Source organism: Neopsephotus bourkii, unplaced genomic scaffold (assembly GCF_033783945.1).
Source record: "Neopsephotus bourkii isolate Nb327-2 ecotype Australia unplaced genomic scaffold, CSIRO-AGI_Nbou_v1 NB_1197, whole genome shotgun sequence".
Classification (NCBI taxonomy): domain Eukaryota; kingdom Metazoa; phylum Chordata; class Aves; order Psittaciformes; family Psittacidae; genus Neopsephotus; species Neopsephotus bourkii.
In genome coordinates, this window is record NW_026901682.1 from 409,145 (window position 1) to 424,508 (window position 15,364).

Below are 15,364 nucleotides of genomic sequence, written 5' to 3' on the forward strand. Positions count from 1 at the left end.
TCAGCACCTAATACACAGCAGAGCTCATACTACATACTCGTAGTCATACTAAATGACAACATAAAGTAAGGGAATACTATAGGAGTGAAACTACATACTCTGCTGAAGGATGGCAGCCCAGTGATGCACTCTGTCAGGACAAGCAGCTGTGCTGGAAGAGCCATCACAGTTCTTTCTCCTGAGTGCTTGATCCTGGTGGAAACACGATTTAGCAAAGGAATAGAGATAGTAATAAAAGAGATGAGTACTGTGAAAATACAGATACATGATGATTTCCACTTTATCTTGGTTTTATCTTTAATATTCCTTGTTCACTGGGAACAACAGAAACTGATTTAGGATGCCAAAGAATAAAGAAAAAGCTTTTCTGAGTTATTTCCAATTCAGAAATTCACGGCACAGTCTTGTGTCTCCAGATCTCACCTACATCCTGCTCAAGTGTACCAGCTAAAAGAAATCGTGGAGAAGGCTTTTTGAAAAAGCTGATGCAAGGGAAATGAGATAGCAGAGAAGGACCTGGTAGCCTTTGTGTCAGCAGATAGAAAGTTGTCAAAATTATGTAATGAACAGCACGAAAAGGAGAACCAAGTGGTGTCAGCAGTAGCTGATGCGTCGGTTGGAATACACAGAAAGAAAACTTGAAAAGGATATAAAAATCTGTGAGGTCATTGTGAAAGAAAACAAACCCACATGGCTGTGTTCAGAACAACCAGAAGACCTGATATAATGTGTGCATGATGTCTCAAGAGGGAGGGCAAGAACAGGACCCAGTAAGCTCTCACAAGTTCAACATCCGCTGTGCAGTGGAGCAACTCCTCTCAATCAGCAACAGAAAGAGGCAATACAACCTGGCAGATGGAGGCTGGAATGTTTTGCCAGTATGGTGTCAGCTGTGATCAGATGCCACAGTCACAGAGTGTTTCAGGGATGATTGTATTGCTTTTATGGTTTCTGACAGGCTTGCTAACAGCTGTATTTCTGAACTTTCTGGGGAGCAAAGGACAGGGCAGGAGCTGGAGCTGGTAGTTAATACAAGCCCTCCTCTGGGAAGGATTAAGAGCCTTTGAAGATTCATCCCTCATATCTGGGAAACATGACCTCTTTTGCCTGGTTTGCTGGCAGTGGCAAGCAAAGTGTCAAATGCTAAATCTCTGTGGGCAGTAAAGTAAGGTGAGCTGGAGAGAAAGCTGCTGGGGAGCTCCAGTTGTCCGGGCTGTCAATCCTGCAGGAGGAAGGTGTGTGAGCGCTGCAGTGTTCATCACTGGAGGCCGTGCTTTTGTACAGGATGCCTTTGTTTTACATAAATACTTCTCAGCTCTGTGGAAGTTGCCTGGAACCACTGTTCTTGCCCCTGAAGAATCTGAGCAGTGCAGGGGCAGATTTAGGTGCCCTCCCTGGCCGGCAGAGATAGGGGTTCAGGCAGCTGGCAGCAGCCAGGCAGGAACACAGGCTTTTGCTGCAGAAAGGTGACAGCTTTAGGCTTGGGGTGCCCCTGTAGGCACAGAAGAGAAGGAAGGGCTTCACAGTAGCAGTGTGTATCAGTCACTGCAGACAACAAACACAGGCCACCTCCTGCTTCTCCATGCCTCAGCTATTTTCACAGAGCTGCTTTTAAGAAACTGACGATAACAGTAATTGGTCCCAGCGTATACCATGCAGTTCTTCTGGTGTGAATCTGTGGCTTGAAGGGAATGAGAATTCCAGTTATGCCCTGCAGGGTCAAGTAGCTTGAATCACGGCACCACCCTGAGGAGGAATGAGCCTCTACCTTCAAGGACCAGGCTTTGCTGCTCAGCCTTGTATGCATTGTGCCCCGTATGCATCTGTCTGTCCAGGGGAGAAACTGCTGCCACAAGTTTCCTGAGGGCCAGGGAGAACTGGTTAAGCATCGACTCTCACAGGAGTGGACCCCTGCTGCAGCACTTCCCTGTCTGCCAGATCCAGCTGGGGAGATGCTATGGGGAGACCCTCGAGGGGCCTGGGTGGTGGACAGACCTCCACCTAGGGTCCAGCACCAGTGATGAGGGGTGATGCTTTGTCCAGCTGCCTGGCATGCACTGCTGACACTGTGACAAGAGGTCTTGGTGGGTTTTGATGCATCAGGTTTGGTGACACTGTGGCCAAGGCTGCCCAGGAGGGATGTTCCCCCTAGAACAACATTGTAGGCCCTGATTAAGTATTTGTGCAGGCTTTTGTGCATTTGATCGGTTTCAGGATTTCTTTTACTTTACCGGAATTGTAGCACAAATCCTTTCCTTCCAACTGAAAAGTCACTCGTTAATGCAATTCTTTGCTTCCCAAAGCACTGACTAAAAAATATTGAGGAAAAAAATGCACCTCACACCCCAACTGTCCCTCTTCACTCCAAAAAGCCTTAACAAATTCATGGTGACTGTTCCTGATTAGAGAAAGGATTTTCTTCAGAAAATCTCAGCTTTTCATAGATGGACAAATTTAACATTGACCCACACAGTACTGTTTTTCAACACAAATTATCAGCAAAAAATGTCCACTTTAGTTGAAAAGTTTGCTTTCTACTGGAAAGAAATTGAATGTAAAGAAGTGTTGATTCTGAAGCTTTCCTATCCAATGCCACCAGCCTTCTCCTAGGTTCACCCAAAATCTCATGAGAAGTAGCTGGTAAAATTTCTGTGTTCTTACTCAAACTCTGAATCTTCACCTACACCTCATATGTACCCAAGGATAGTCCCCATGTGCAAACTTCACTTGCAAAATTATGTGTGCCTAGATATATCAGTAATAGTTTTAACTAAAGTTTCCTGGAAATTTAAGGTTTAATAGGTTCTAAAAAATTTACTGTTTTTTTTTTTTTAGCCTGTACAAAATAAAGCCATGGCCCAAAATCCAGGCACTGAGATTCCAGAGAAGTGCTTTAGATTAATTTTTGTCTTAAGAAACCCTGGTAATATTCTTTCCTGTTTCTGTATGGGAAGTACAGAGAAAACCCAAACATGACTGGCAAGTTTAAGTCACTTCCTGCAACTTTTCTATATATGAGTGCCTAACCAAATGTAAATTCCCAGACTTTTCCTGCTTCGTATTTCCTTAATACTGTTTCTCTTGTAGCTCACTGCTTATATGCATTTTTTCTTACAAAGCTGCACTGTTGCTGAACTAAGAAAACAGCTGTGTCAGATATAAACCCCATGAAGGGTCTAACATGTCTGTGGTTACCCTCCCAAATTTTTACAGAGGAAATATATCATTTAAAAGCTAACTGGTAATTTTAGTTATCCCAGCTGGGTTTTTTTTCATTTGTCAGTGGAATTGGGTTTAGTTTATGAGCCATTGTCTGGCATTTTGTGTTTGTGTTATTTACAGAGAAAGCAATCAGTGTAGTTTCTGCGCTGTTCTGAGGAAAAAGTAGTGTTACTGGTCTCAACCCCCCTTGACCTCCTAAGCCATTGATGCAATCACTGTTGACTGATGTATTGATGCTTATTTAGTAAGTAAATTTTAATATATATATATGGAAAATTTGGGTGGATGACTCACGATAGATCATCAGCAGTAACTGAGGGAGACTCTCTATGGAACTGCTTATTAGAGCACTTAGATGAGAGACATGCATACAGATGGATTTTAAAGGTTTCATTTTGTGAGTCTTACCGCTGCAGTGCATAGCTCTATTGCAGAGGGGTAGGTTGGAAACACTGGGTCATAATCCCCCCTGGGCTAAATATTTTGCTTGGACATGGAGGAATGTAAATTGAACACCTGCTTGGTCCTGTGCAGTTTGATTCAACTGTCACGGAGAAGAGAGGGAAGTTACACTGTAGGTAAAAAGTCATTGCAGAATGTCAGTAAAAAGTGCATTATACACCAAGCCTGAGTAGTGAGTGGTAAGGGCAATGCATCCGAGAGTTCCCTTTCTCCTCTCTCTTCTGGCTGTGTTTGCATTCCCCAAGGAACTGCTGCCTGCTAACAAAAGGTCTCTAGCTTTTCTCGTCTGTGAAGGAGCTTGTATGGTATCTTCACCATAATGGCAAGGTCCCCATGCCAGTTCCTAAAATTGGAAACAAAGTACAGCTTTCCTATATTTCACAGCCCCTTATACTGTTTCAGGCTGCATCTACCCACTAAGAAAGTAATTGTGAGAAATTGTATGCTTGTGTTTCTGTGTGTTTCATCAGGCTTTTTTTAGCATTTTGTGACTACCCCTCTTTTGCTTTCCTGTGATTTTGAAGAGAAGCACTCTTTTGCTAACTCCTGAATGATGGCTATATATTAAGTGCTGTGGGCATTTGGAGGAGGAAGATTTTGAGGAAAAAAGATGATGTGGCATACTGCAAAATGAATCATAGAATCATAGAATGGTTTGGGTTGGAAAGAGCCTTAAGATCATCTAGTTCCAACCCCCCTGCCATAGGCAGGGACACCTTCCACTACAACATGTTGCTCCAATCTTGGCCTTGAATACTCTCAGGGGTGGAGCACCCACAGCTTCTCTGGGCAACCTGTGCCAGTGCCTCACCACCCTCACAGGGCACAGCTTCTTCCTAACATCTAATCTAAATCTCTCCTGCTTACATTTGAACCCGTTCCCCCTTGTCCTATCACTACAGACCCTGATGAAGTGTCCCTCTCCAGTACTGCTGTAGGCCCCCTTCAGATACTGGAAGGCTGCTGGAAATGAAGCTGCATGTTACATTTTTAATGAGAGATTTCAGGCGATAGCACTGTGCATTCATCAGTTTCTCCACAGACTGCTAAATATCCTTCTGTTACTCCCACAAACACATGTGGAAAGTTAACTGCTACTTTACTCCAAGGAGCCCTCTCTTTGCATTGATTTGCTCTCACAATTGCTCTGTGTCAGCCCTTGACATCTGCATTGTGAGACCTTCCTTTCTGCAGCAATGGCATATGTCGTTACTATTACTGAAATACAGTTTAATATAAAGGTCATTCAGTCAATGCCAGCATTCATTTGGAAGAAGTTTAGCCTTAGTGTTTTCTATGCTTGATACTGTGGAGTGCCAGGCTTCCTGATCCTGATTAGCAAAGCATTTAAACTTTCACATGAAGATCCCTATCAGTGCTCCCTTTGATTTCAGTAGAGCCAATCACACATTTGAACTTCCAGAAGATGCTAAAATTATTAGCAGGTCAGGAACGAGACCACTTCATCTCTGGGCTTAATGAATGGGTCAAATTAATCTTTGTTAAAAAAGCAGCCCTCACATCCCTGCTTAAAAAGAGAATTCACAATCTTTGCTCACATATCAGTGGGGAATCAGACCAAGTGAGAGCAAGTGTACAGCAGACAGAAAACATAGAGGCGATCATCCCAACAGGAAACTCATAAAAGGTTTTCTTTTTCTTTTAAATCACTGTTTTTGTAGAAGAACCTTAGTCTACTTATAATCAAGTCTTAAAGCCAGGCAGCCTTTTAAGCCTTATAGCTGGTAATTTGAGGTCTTCATGTGAATGTGTTTTCCTGTGTCAACACTAACTTATTTCTGGGAGGGAAAAAAAAAGATGAGTATTATAAGAAGGCTGTTTCCTATGGGTTTTCTCATGAAGTGCAGACAAAAATAGGCCTGAAATCTAAACTGAAATTGCCAGGCATGGATTTTGAATTGTAGGTTTCTTTGTAAGCAAAATTATCCAAATTCAGACTAGCCTGAAAACATAGATTCTTTATCTGTACTGGATATTGCCACTTATATCAATTAAAAACGAATGTGTGGGAAAAATTTGACTTCTGATAGAGCCTTGGTGATTTCCCTTCATCCTCTAGTGCATGTGAAAAACACATGCATATCTTCGGAGGAGCACATGCCAGCAAATAAATGCTCTGTGTGCCAACTCTTGTGAACTAACTGAATGTCTGTATGCAAGTGGATATTTTATGCACTCACATTTTGCGTAGCGGCAGATTAAGTATTTGGCAGGCACATTAGGTGTCTAAATAAAATATTAATCCCTGTGTTTATTTTTCTTTCATATGCTCCTGCAGTAACAAGTTACTTGTATTTAACCAGTGATTTATGTATTTCTCCAAGAGACTGAAACCAGACACATTAGATGTAAAGAGAAGGCAAAGAGGCAAAAAAGATTCCATTCCCTAAAAAGGGAAAGAAAATGCAGCTTTTCTGTATTTACACAACCCCTTATACTGCTTAGGGCTGCATCTGCCCCTTAAGTAGCAATCATTTATCTTACATCTGTTAAACAAAAATGTACTGTACAAATGGGTTGCTCTGCAGTGTCTGCAGGTGAGAAAGGGAGTGGATGCAGAGGGATGCAGTAACATGCACTACCCAAGGAATCAGACATTGTTGATTCAGGAATCAGATCTGGCACCTGCTGCTGGCATCTTCCCGGAGGTGCATGAGAGAGGACTTTAGGATCCTCGTAGACCAGATCTGTACCTGCTCTTTGCCTCGGGGGATGGTGACTGTCCACGCAGATGTTTTTTTTTTTATATTGGCGAGAATACTTTTGAAAAGGCAATAGGGGAGCTCCTAGGAAGCAGCCCCGGGGTGGCTTGATAAAGTTGGAGGGTTCAGGCAGGATTTAGAATGGGAGGGTGTGCCTCTAAGGCAAGCAATATATATTTAACATCAGTCAGACTGCTGATGTGTCCAAGTTATGCAAGTGTTTACGTATGTATGGAAACAGACAAGGTCTGAGGTCAAGTGAAATGAGATTAAAGAAGAAATACATGGTCTGTGGGAGACCAGCGAAGATAAGTGTGATGTTCTGCTGCATGAAGGACTGGCTCAACACAGTCCCTGACAGCTCTTAGGGCTCTTGCTTGCAGCCTGGCTGCTGAAAATTAATATCAGGAATGGGATTTGTCTGATACGCATTTTATTCCAGGTTTCTGTGACTCCTGCATCATGCTTTACTCTCCTGATCTTGGTTTTGATGTGTTAGTAAAGTCAGCAGCACCAGGCTTATGTTTCACTGAGATTTATTTACTTTTGCCTCCTTTTCCTGCATGTTGTTTCTTTGGCATTTTGTGGCTGCCTTGTGCATTTTTAGCTTGTCATCACATCCTTTTTTTTTGCTTTTTTTTTTTTTTTTTTTATGAAGAAGGCTATGTTTTATGCCCTGCTCCTAAAATATCCGCACAGAGAGTAATTTTAGAATAATCCCATTGAGACTCTGATATGTTTAAATGTAATTTTATGTTTAGCATTTTACAAATCAGCAGACATGTTAATTTTAATACTTGAGAGTATCCTTCTAGTTTTCTTCTTTGAAAACAGAAAAGGTTTAGGAGGTTTTGGTTGCAATGTGTTTTTTATGTGTTGGTTTAACATGTTAATTATAAAAATGGAATTTAAAAGTTTTGATCTGTAAAACAACTAATTATTCCTGCAGTATATTTCTGCTTGTGTAAATTATCTTGTCAGTCAATTTGTCTGTCTAAAGATACCAGGTCTGGAGAGCAATGCTTACTTAATAATCTACTTTACACTGATATAACATCTTTCTGTGAAGATTTCCAGTAATTTTTGGATTGCAATTAAAAATGCTTCACGCACAGGAAGTGATGTTTATGGGACTAGAGTGGGATATCAAAAGGTTAAATGACTTGCATAACAAATGAGTTGCAGTCTCAATCTCCTGACCTAGCCCCAAAACAGCAATTCCTTTATAAATAAGTACTTCTGTGCAGGGATGCAAAAGCAAAGCCTTTGACATTTATTATTCTGATGTGTGTCTGTTCCCAGGACATTACATTTCTGTGGATACATCTTATGAGGGTGAGAAAGCAGTGCTGTCCAGCCCTGAGCTGTACTCTGAGGAGTGGAGCTGTGTCAGACTGATTTATCAGATAGCAATGACTTCAGGGGCTTCACCTGATCCCACCAGGCTCAACCTGTACCTGCGGCAGGAAGGAGAGAGCTTTGATCGCTTGCTGTGGTCAGCCAACGAGCCTTCAGATAGCTGGCTCATAGCTAGCTTGGATTTAATGAACAGCACAAAGAAGTACAAGGTAAGCCTGGTTTTAGAAAGTCCCACAGGCTTTCTGGTGCACATGTTGGGGTGTACAAACTGCTTCTCGAACATTACCACCCTGGGCCCTGTTCTTGGCTTTCACTTCTACTGTTGGCAGCGTGTGAGCCAATTGACGCCTCTGTCCCTAAAATCAGCGAGCAGAGCTGGCATGAGCCAGGCAGTGGATGCCATTCCAGTGAGTGTGTGGCACGTCTCATGGGAAATCACAGCCAGACGAGCCATGGAGTGAGGATGCCTCACCTCACAGCAGTCCTGCGAACCTCCTGGCATCCTATAGCACATAAAGGATCTCCCACATCTTGGTCTGCAGCTGCACTTACTCCTGTCCTCTGTGCACTTGTGGGAGGATTCAGAAGCTGAGAGGACAGTATTCCTACCCCAAACCCATCATATCGTATCTCTCACAATAACGTCCTGTATAGCCACACCTGAGGAATCTGGAGTCCTATACTCATATATGAAGTGTGGGACATTTTGGCCTTGTCTTCTTGTCCTTCGCTGGGCCTTCTGTCCTTGAGGAAGGGCACTCATTCCATCTTTCTTGGCAGCTTTCTGCCAAGCTCTTCCAGCAAAGGCACCCTTTCTGACTTCAGAGATGGTGAGCCTCCTGCTACATTTAATTTGTTCTCCTGTTTATCCCATTTAAATGCTCAGGGTGGTAAAGGAAATACTGAATCCCTAAATTTACAGTTTGGTTTGTATTGTGCAGATTGTACTGGAAGGTGAAATGGGACAAGACAAATCTGCCAGCATAGCAGTTTTTGAAATTAAAATAACTCCTGGATATTGTATTGGTAAGTACTGGCTGTTCAGTTCCCACAGTATTTGCATAGAAAAAGGGAAAAAAAAAAAAAAAAAAAGCCTTGTTGGCAGTTTTAAAACTGAATTAAAGGCTTAAGTTTAGGAAAAAGGCAATGGCTTTTTCCTTACTGAAAAGCAGGCTGCCATATATAGAGATATTTTTTAAGCTAAGGTTGAACACACTAATATGGGGTTTTCTTCACCCATCTCTGTGATATATATAGACCTTTCACATACAAGAATTCATTCTAAAGCTATTTATTGCTCAAGCAGGAACAAGTGGTACATTTTCACAAAACTAGGCTGCTGCAAATATTAGGAGTAACAGCTGTGACATTATTTTTGCTGTCTGCCTGCTTGTGCTTCCTTACAGTGGCATCCTGCAGGTTGCAGAGTGAAAATTCTGTTGATGCTGACACTTACTGCTATTTCCTCATGACATCTGCCAAAACCACTAAAGAAGTTCAGTATCTAGAAGGCTGGGAGACCTTTGCATTTCTGGAGAGCTCTGGTGGACTCCAACCAAATTGTCACAATTCTTCCAGTCTGTGAAGAAAACAGAGCAGTCTCATTATTGCTATTAGTCCTGCTTTGTTTCTAGCCATCCCTGATTTACAAGTGGAAGTTCTGCCCACACCATTTAATACTATGAAGGGGTGTATTTGGTTCTAAATTACAGCAGTCCTATATTGCCAGATAATGAAAAGTTAGATTAGACTGAACAGGATGGAAATGAGAATTTTGTCTATTACTGATCAAAATCTATTGGCAAAGTTCTCTTTCTTTTTCATAAGGTGTTCAGTGCTGTGTCTAATTTTATACATACGGGTGTAATTTGCCCTGCCATATGTAAAGTGAGGACAGTGATTAGCAATAGTTTCTCTTCAAATTTCTGTAATGAAAATGCGTGCACTTAGCTGGTGATGTCTGTAATTGCAGAATGTGACTTTGAAGAAAATCATCTTTGTGGCTTTGTGAATCGCTGGAACCCCAATGTCAACTGGTTTGTTGGTGGAGGGAACATTCGTAATTCTCAGTCCATCCTGCCCAAAGACCACACACTTAACAGTGAACTGGGTAAGCCACAAATGTAGAACAGAGTATAGTAGAAAATTGGAGTCTGAGATCCATGTTTGACTCTTATACTTCAAATTATTATGTGAAGTCTTTCTTTTCTCCTGGCATGGGGGGTGGAGGGTAATAATGACTTATGTAAAAAAGGGGATTAGAAGAAGATGGGGGGAATTTGCAGAAGTTTACACAAACTTTCCTGCAAACTTTATAATAAGGTTGCTATGCTCTTTGCTAGGCTTCAAAATTACTTAAATAAGGATAAAATTTTGGATGGAGTGGGGGGAAATTCTCTTTCTGTGGATTCTAAAAGTACAGGCCACGGTAAATTTTAAGATCTTGTACCACTGAGCTGTACATAGAATCATAGAATAGTTAGGGTTGGAAAGGACCTTAAGATCATCTAGTTCCAACCCCCTGCTATTGGCAGGGACACCTCACACTAAACCATGTCACCCAAGGCTTCGTCCAACCTGGCCTTGAACATTGCCAAAGATGGAGCATTCACAGCCTCCTTGGGCAACCCATTCCAGTGCCTCACCACCCTAACAGGAAAGAACTTCCTCCTTATATCCAATCTAAACTTCCCCTGTTTAAGTTTTAACCCATTACCTCTTGTCCTATCACTGCAGTCCCTAATGAAGAGTCCCTCCCCAGCATCCCTATAGGCCCCCTTCAGATGCTGGAAGGCTGCTATGAGGTCTCCACGCAGCCTTCTCTTCTCCAGGCTAAACAGCCCCAACTTTCTCAGCCTATCTTCATATGGGAGGTGCTCCAGTCCCCTGATCATCCTTGTGGCCCTCCTCTGGATTTGTTCCAACAGTTCCATGTCCTTTTTATGTTGAGGACACCAGAACTGCACACAATACTCCAAGTGAGGTCTCACAAGAGCAGAGTAGAGGGGCAGGATCACCTCCTTCGACCTGCTGGTCACGCTCCTTTTGATGCAGCTCAGGATACAGTTGGCTTTCTGGGCTGCAAGTGCACACTGAAGCCGGCTCATATTCATTTTCTTATCGACCAACACCCTCAAGTCTTTCTCCACAGGGCTGCTCTGAATCTCTTCTCTGCCCAACCCGTAGCTGTGCCTGGGATTGCTCCGACCCATGTGTAGGACCTTGCACTTGGCATGGTTAAACTTCATGAGGTTGGCATCAGCCCACCTCACAAGTGTGTTAAGCTCCCTCTGGATACCATCCCTTCGGTCCAGTATAGCAAGCAAACCACACAGCTTGGTGTCACCAGCAAACTTGCTGAGGGTGCACTCAATCCCACTGTCCGTGTCAGCAACAAAGATGTTGAACAAAATCTGGAAGGGCTTTTCTTTCCAGTGATTTGGGGAAAGTTGACCAGGAAAGCTAAGGTATTGAAATATGTTTGAAGAAGCTAGGGTTAAATTGCGTGGTTTATGGGTTTTGTTTCTTTCATTTAAATGTGGTGCTGTTAATACAGCCCATTGGAGGCAGAATGTTGTGAAGACTTAAAGGATTTTCGCCACTTGCCCTGTATGAAGTACTTGTCTCAGGCACCTCTTGAGAGGAAAATATTTTACATAGTCACAGAGAAGGGTTGGGAGTTATCTTAGCCTTTGACATTGTGCATGATGAACCACAGCAGGTAACAGTCAGGAGATCTGGCCGCTGCAGGACACTGTGCATCCTGAACAATATGACATCCTTGTTCAAGGAATCGCATCATGAAAAGAAGGGCTGATCCTCTTTCCTTAACTCATGCCGCTGTGCCTTTTTATTTATTTCACAATTGTGTGAGTTGAGTACAGAGTGTCAACCCAGCCCAGTATCACCCTGCAGCACCTGCATGCTGGTAACATTTTGATGGAAGCTTAATCCACCACAACTTCAGCAGCAGACAGTGGCTCTACCTATTAAATAAAGTACTTTATGTGAGAGGAAACACTGCCAAATGGGAAGGATCTGTTTTCTTGTAGCCACAGTGTTTGTTTTTCACACCAAACCCCCACTCCTGACTATGGACTGAGAAGAGCCCAAGAAGCCAATAGTCACAGAAGAGCCTTGTTTTTGCAAGGCTTGTACTATGAAGGTGCATCAGTGAGGGAGATCATAATTAAGCTACAAAATGTGGTAAAGCTGCAGAGCAAAACTGAAGTGCAGAACTTCTCAAGCAAGTCCCACTGAAGTGTCACCAGTCCTGTGGCAGTGGGCAGGGTGGAGGAGACCCACAGCCAAGCAAGTCCTTTCCCTTCCTTCCACTGGAATGAAGCAAGAAGTGACATCTCCAGGTTTGAGAACACTATTAGCTGATTAACATAGAGGTGTAGATACATACCTAATGGCACAGTTTGTAGTGTCCATGCTGAAGTACCCTGCCAGTTTGACATTTGTGAAGAACCATTTTTCCATTCATCAACTGGTACTCTTTGATGCTGTGCTTCTGGGGGTGTAGAAGAAGATAAACTACAGAAGCACGGCATACCCATATATGTCTGATTAGAATTGAGATAGCTCTCCTGAAATCAAAGTCTGAGAAGCTGTACCCTTTGAAAATCCTGCAAGTCATATTGGCGGTTGAGGGGGAAGCAGTCAATTTTTTCTGTTCATTAACATCTCCCAAAAGATAAAACAATTAAAAACCAAATCTTAGATAGACCAAGCAGAATTATACAAGCAGTGAATTGCATAGAATATACACATATTTGTCAAATTCTTTGATATATATTAAATGAACTGCTGAGTAAAACGTGAGGAAACACATGGCTTGTGGTCTTGTTCATTCACCTGGGTTGCCCCAGTAAAAGCTGCACTTGGAAAAAGACTAAATACTATAATGAGCTGTTGGGAGGCAGAGAATTTACTCAGTTGTTTTCTTCCCTTTATGAATGGCTCCCAAAATTCAGAGAGTTTATTACTTTCTTTAATATAAATGTCATTTTTCCCTTTATGAATTCATTTTTCCATTTATGAACTCATTTTTTCCCTTATGAATGGCTCCCAAAATTCAGAGAGTTTATTACTTTCTTTAATATAAATGTCTCAAATAAAGTCTTAAGAAAGAGCTGAGACTGACTTTTGTCAGTGGTATCTTGCCAAACAACTTTGGCTTGTACATAGGAGGAAAGTAGAAAAAAAAAAATCTCTTAAGAACTACTAAAATTTCCTAGAAACCACCCATTGCTGTCCAGGTTGTAGAAATACACATCTAGTACCTGTTTATCTCCTGATACTTCCTGTTAGCAGTATCCTCTAAAGAGTGTCCTCATAGCAAGTTTCTTTTGTACTTCTAGGTCACTACATGTATGTGGACTCTGTTTACGTGAAACATTTTCAGGAAGTGGCACAGCTAATCTCACCAAAGACCATGGCTCCAATGTCTGGCTGCTTATCTTTCTATTATCAGCTTAAGCAGGAGAGCAGCATTGTTTTTACTGTTTACTTGAGAGACACAACTGGCTTTTACGAAGAGATCTGGAAAACAGACAGTGCATCAAGTGTGGACTGGGCATTAGCTGAAGTTGACTTCAATGCTCCATACCCCATGGAGGTAAATCAGTCATTCCTGTACAGTCCAGCTACAACTTCCAGGTTGCATCAGACAACAGTGCTGACTCAGGCCAAATCTTGGACATGGCAGTGGTTGCCCAGTATCTGAGAGATGGTTATAAAGATGTTGGTGATCTGTTGTTTTCTTTGTCCACTGCATAAGGGTGAAGGACACATCGATTTCCAGATGGGTGCTTGATTTTCAGTGTAGATGAAGTCAAGTGGTAAAGTGCTTAAAAATAATAGTTCGGTAGGTTTTAGAGTCCTACTAATATGAGGTCTTTCAGTTCTTACTGTATAACGTCACATAAGCAGGCCCCTAATAGTAGTCATTAGATGTGAAAGCCAGTTTTCTGAGCTTCCTTTAATTAATTTCAAGAGTATCAGAAATAAACTGAATTTTTTCTTCCCTCTTTTTACTAAAAACCTCCCAACCTTAGGAGACTGGAATAAACATTCAAATATGTATGTATAAATATATATATATGTACACATACACATATATACATAAAAATCTATGGGTACTATATATAGTCATATAAAGACTGTATCTTTATATATGTAAAATATAAATTCTATCTAACACACATGTAAATATCTTAGAAGACTGCAATAACAGTGTATATGTATTATCTATACACATATATATTTACACATTTATAAACATATATACAATATATATATGTAATTTATATGTCTATACTTTCTCCCAATAAATATACTTCTAAAACTAGGATTACAGCTAAATTGGCTTACATTATACTTGCTTTAACTCTACATAAGTTATTTGTTATTTGATGGTAAGCCTGCAGATTTTCAGAAATCATTAGTGGTAAAGCTAATTTTTGCTAGATGTTAAATTAGTCCTTTTATACTCTGTAAAGTCAGTGACTTCAAATGATATGGGAAGGAGATGAGATCTGATAATGTCTCATAATACTGAATGGTACGTGAATTATGAATTCAGTCAATATAAGGTAAAATGCAAGGAGAAAAACAGTCCTAGCACTATAGATGAAAATTAATTAATGATTACTTAGACCTTGACATTACTGTGGTTAGCTCTGTGAAAATATCCTCTCAGTTCTTAGTGGCATTCATAAAACCATCTGGAACGTTGGAAACTATCTATACGGAAATAAAGAGCAACAGAGGATGTTATACCACTGTCTGAATGCAGAGAGCTCAGCAGAGATGCAACTCCAACCTTCTCAATTAAAAAAGAGTATCCTAGAACTACAAGAGGAACATAGAGATAATCAAAAGTATGGAGAAGTTACATAAATAAAATAACAGTTTTCAGGCTGTAAAAATTACGTTAGTAGAATATGGTAGAGGTTCATAAAAATAATAACACAGAAAAGATTAACTGTTCCCTTTTTCTCATAATTTATGCTGCTGTTCAGAATTCTTAATCACCAGGTAATGGTTTTAAAAGAAACCAAAGTGATGATTTTTTCCTAAATTGTATAACTGTGGAGCTCATTTTCATGGCATACTACGGATACCATTAATCTGATCCATTTGAATACTGATTAGACAAATCAATGGGAAAGAAAGAGTCCATGTGGAATGCAATGTGAGGGAAGAACTGAAAACCTGTCATTGTCTTCAGTTCTTTATGTATGTGACCTCTGCTGGAAACAAGACTAGATGGCCCTTTATTCTGCCCAAGAAATTTTTATGTAATCCAACACAGTCAATATTTTAGAGGTCACTTTAGAAGTAAGATTATACAAGTAAGATTAGACCCTGTATATCATTTCTTCAGTTGCTTCAAAAAGGTTTTGATTCTTGTTTCGTGAGGCTAAAAGATATCATTGAGGATTCTTTCACTATCTTTGGCTCCCATCCCTAAGCAAGACATCACAAGCATTTTTACTGAACAGGATCTCACTCTGGAAGCATTTACTATTATATCACTGTTTTGTCTCTGGGGTTGCCATAAGATTCAGGCCTTTTCTACATGCTTTTCC

At 41.1% G+C, this 15,364-nt stretch overlaps 1 protein-coding gene across 3 annotated transcripts in view; it reads left to right on the plus strand.

Annotated features, from left to right (window-relative positions):
* Positions 1-15,364, plus strand: part of MAMDC2 (MAM domain containing 2) — a 58,177-nt gene that overhangs the window by 21,667 nt on the left and 21,146 nt on the right. For all 3 annotated transcript variants that reach the window (XM_061364280.1, XM_061364281.1, XM_061364279.1), the window contains exons 3-6: positions 7,710-7,975; positions 8,708-8,792; positions 9,739-9,876; positions 13,133-13,389. In XM_061364280.1, coding sequence (XP_061220264.1) covers positions 7,710-7,975; positions 8,708-8,792; positions 9,739-9,876; positions 13,133-13,389 — 746 coding nt within the window. The remainder of the gene's footprint in view (positions 1-7,709; positions 7,976-8,707; positions 8,793-9,738; positions 9,877-13,132; positions 13,390-15,364) is intronic.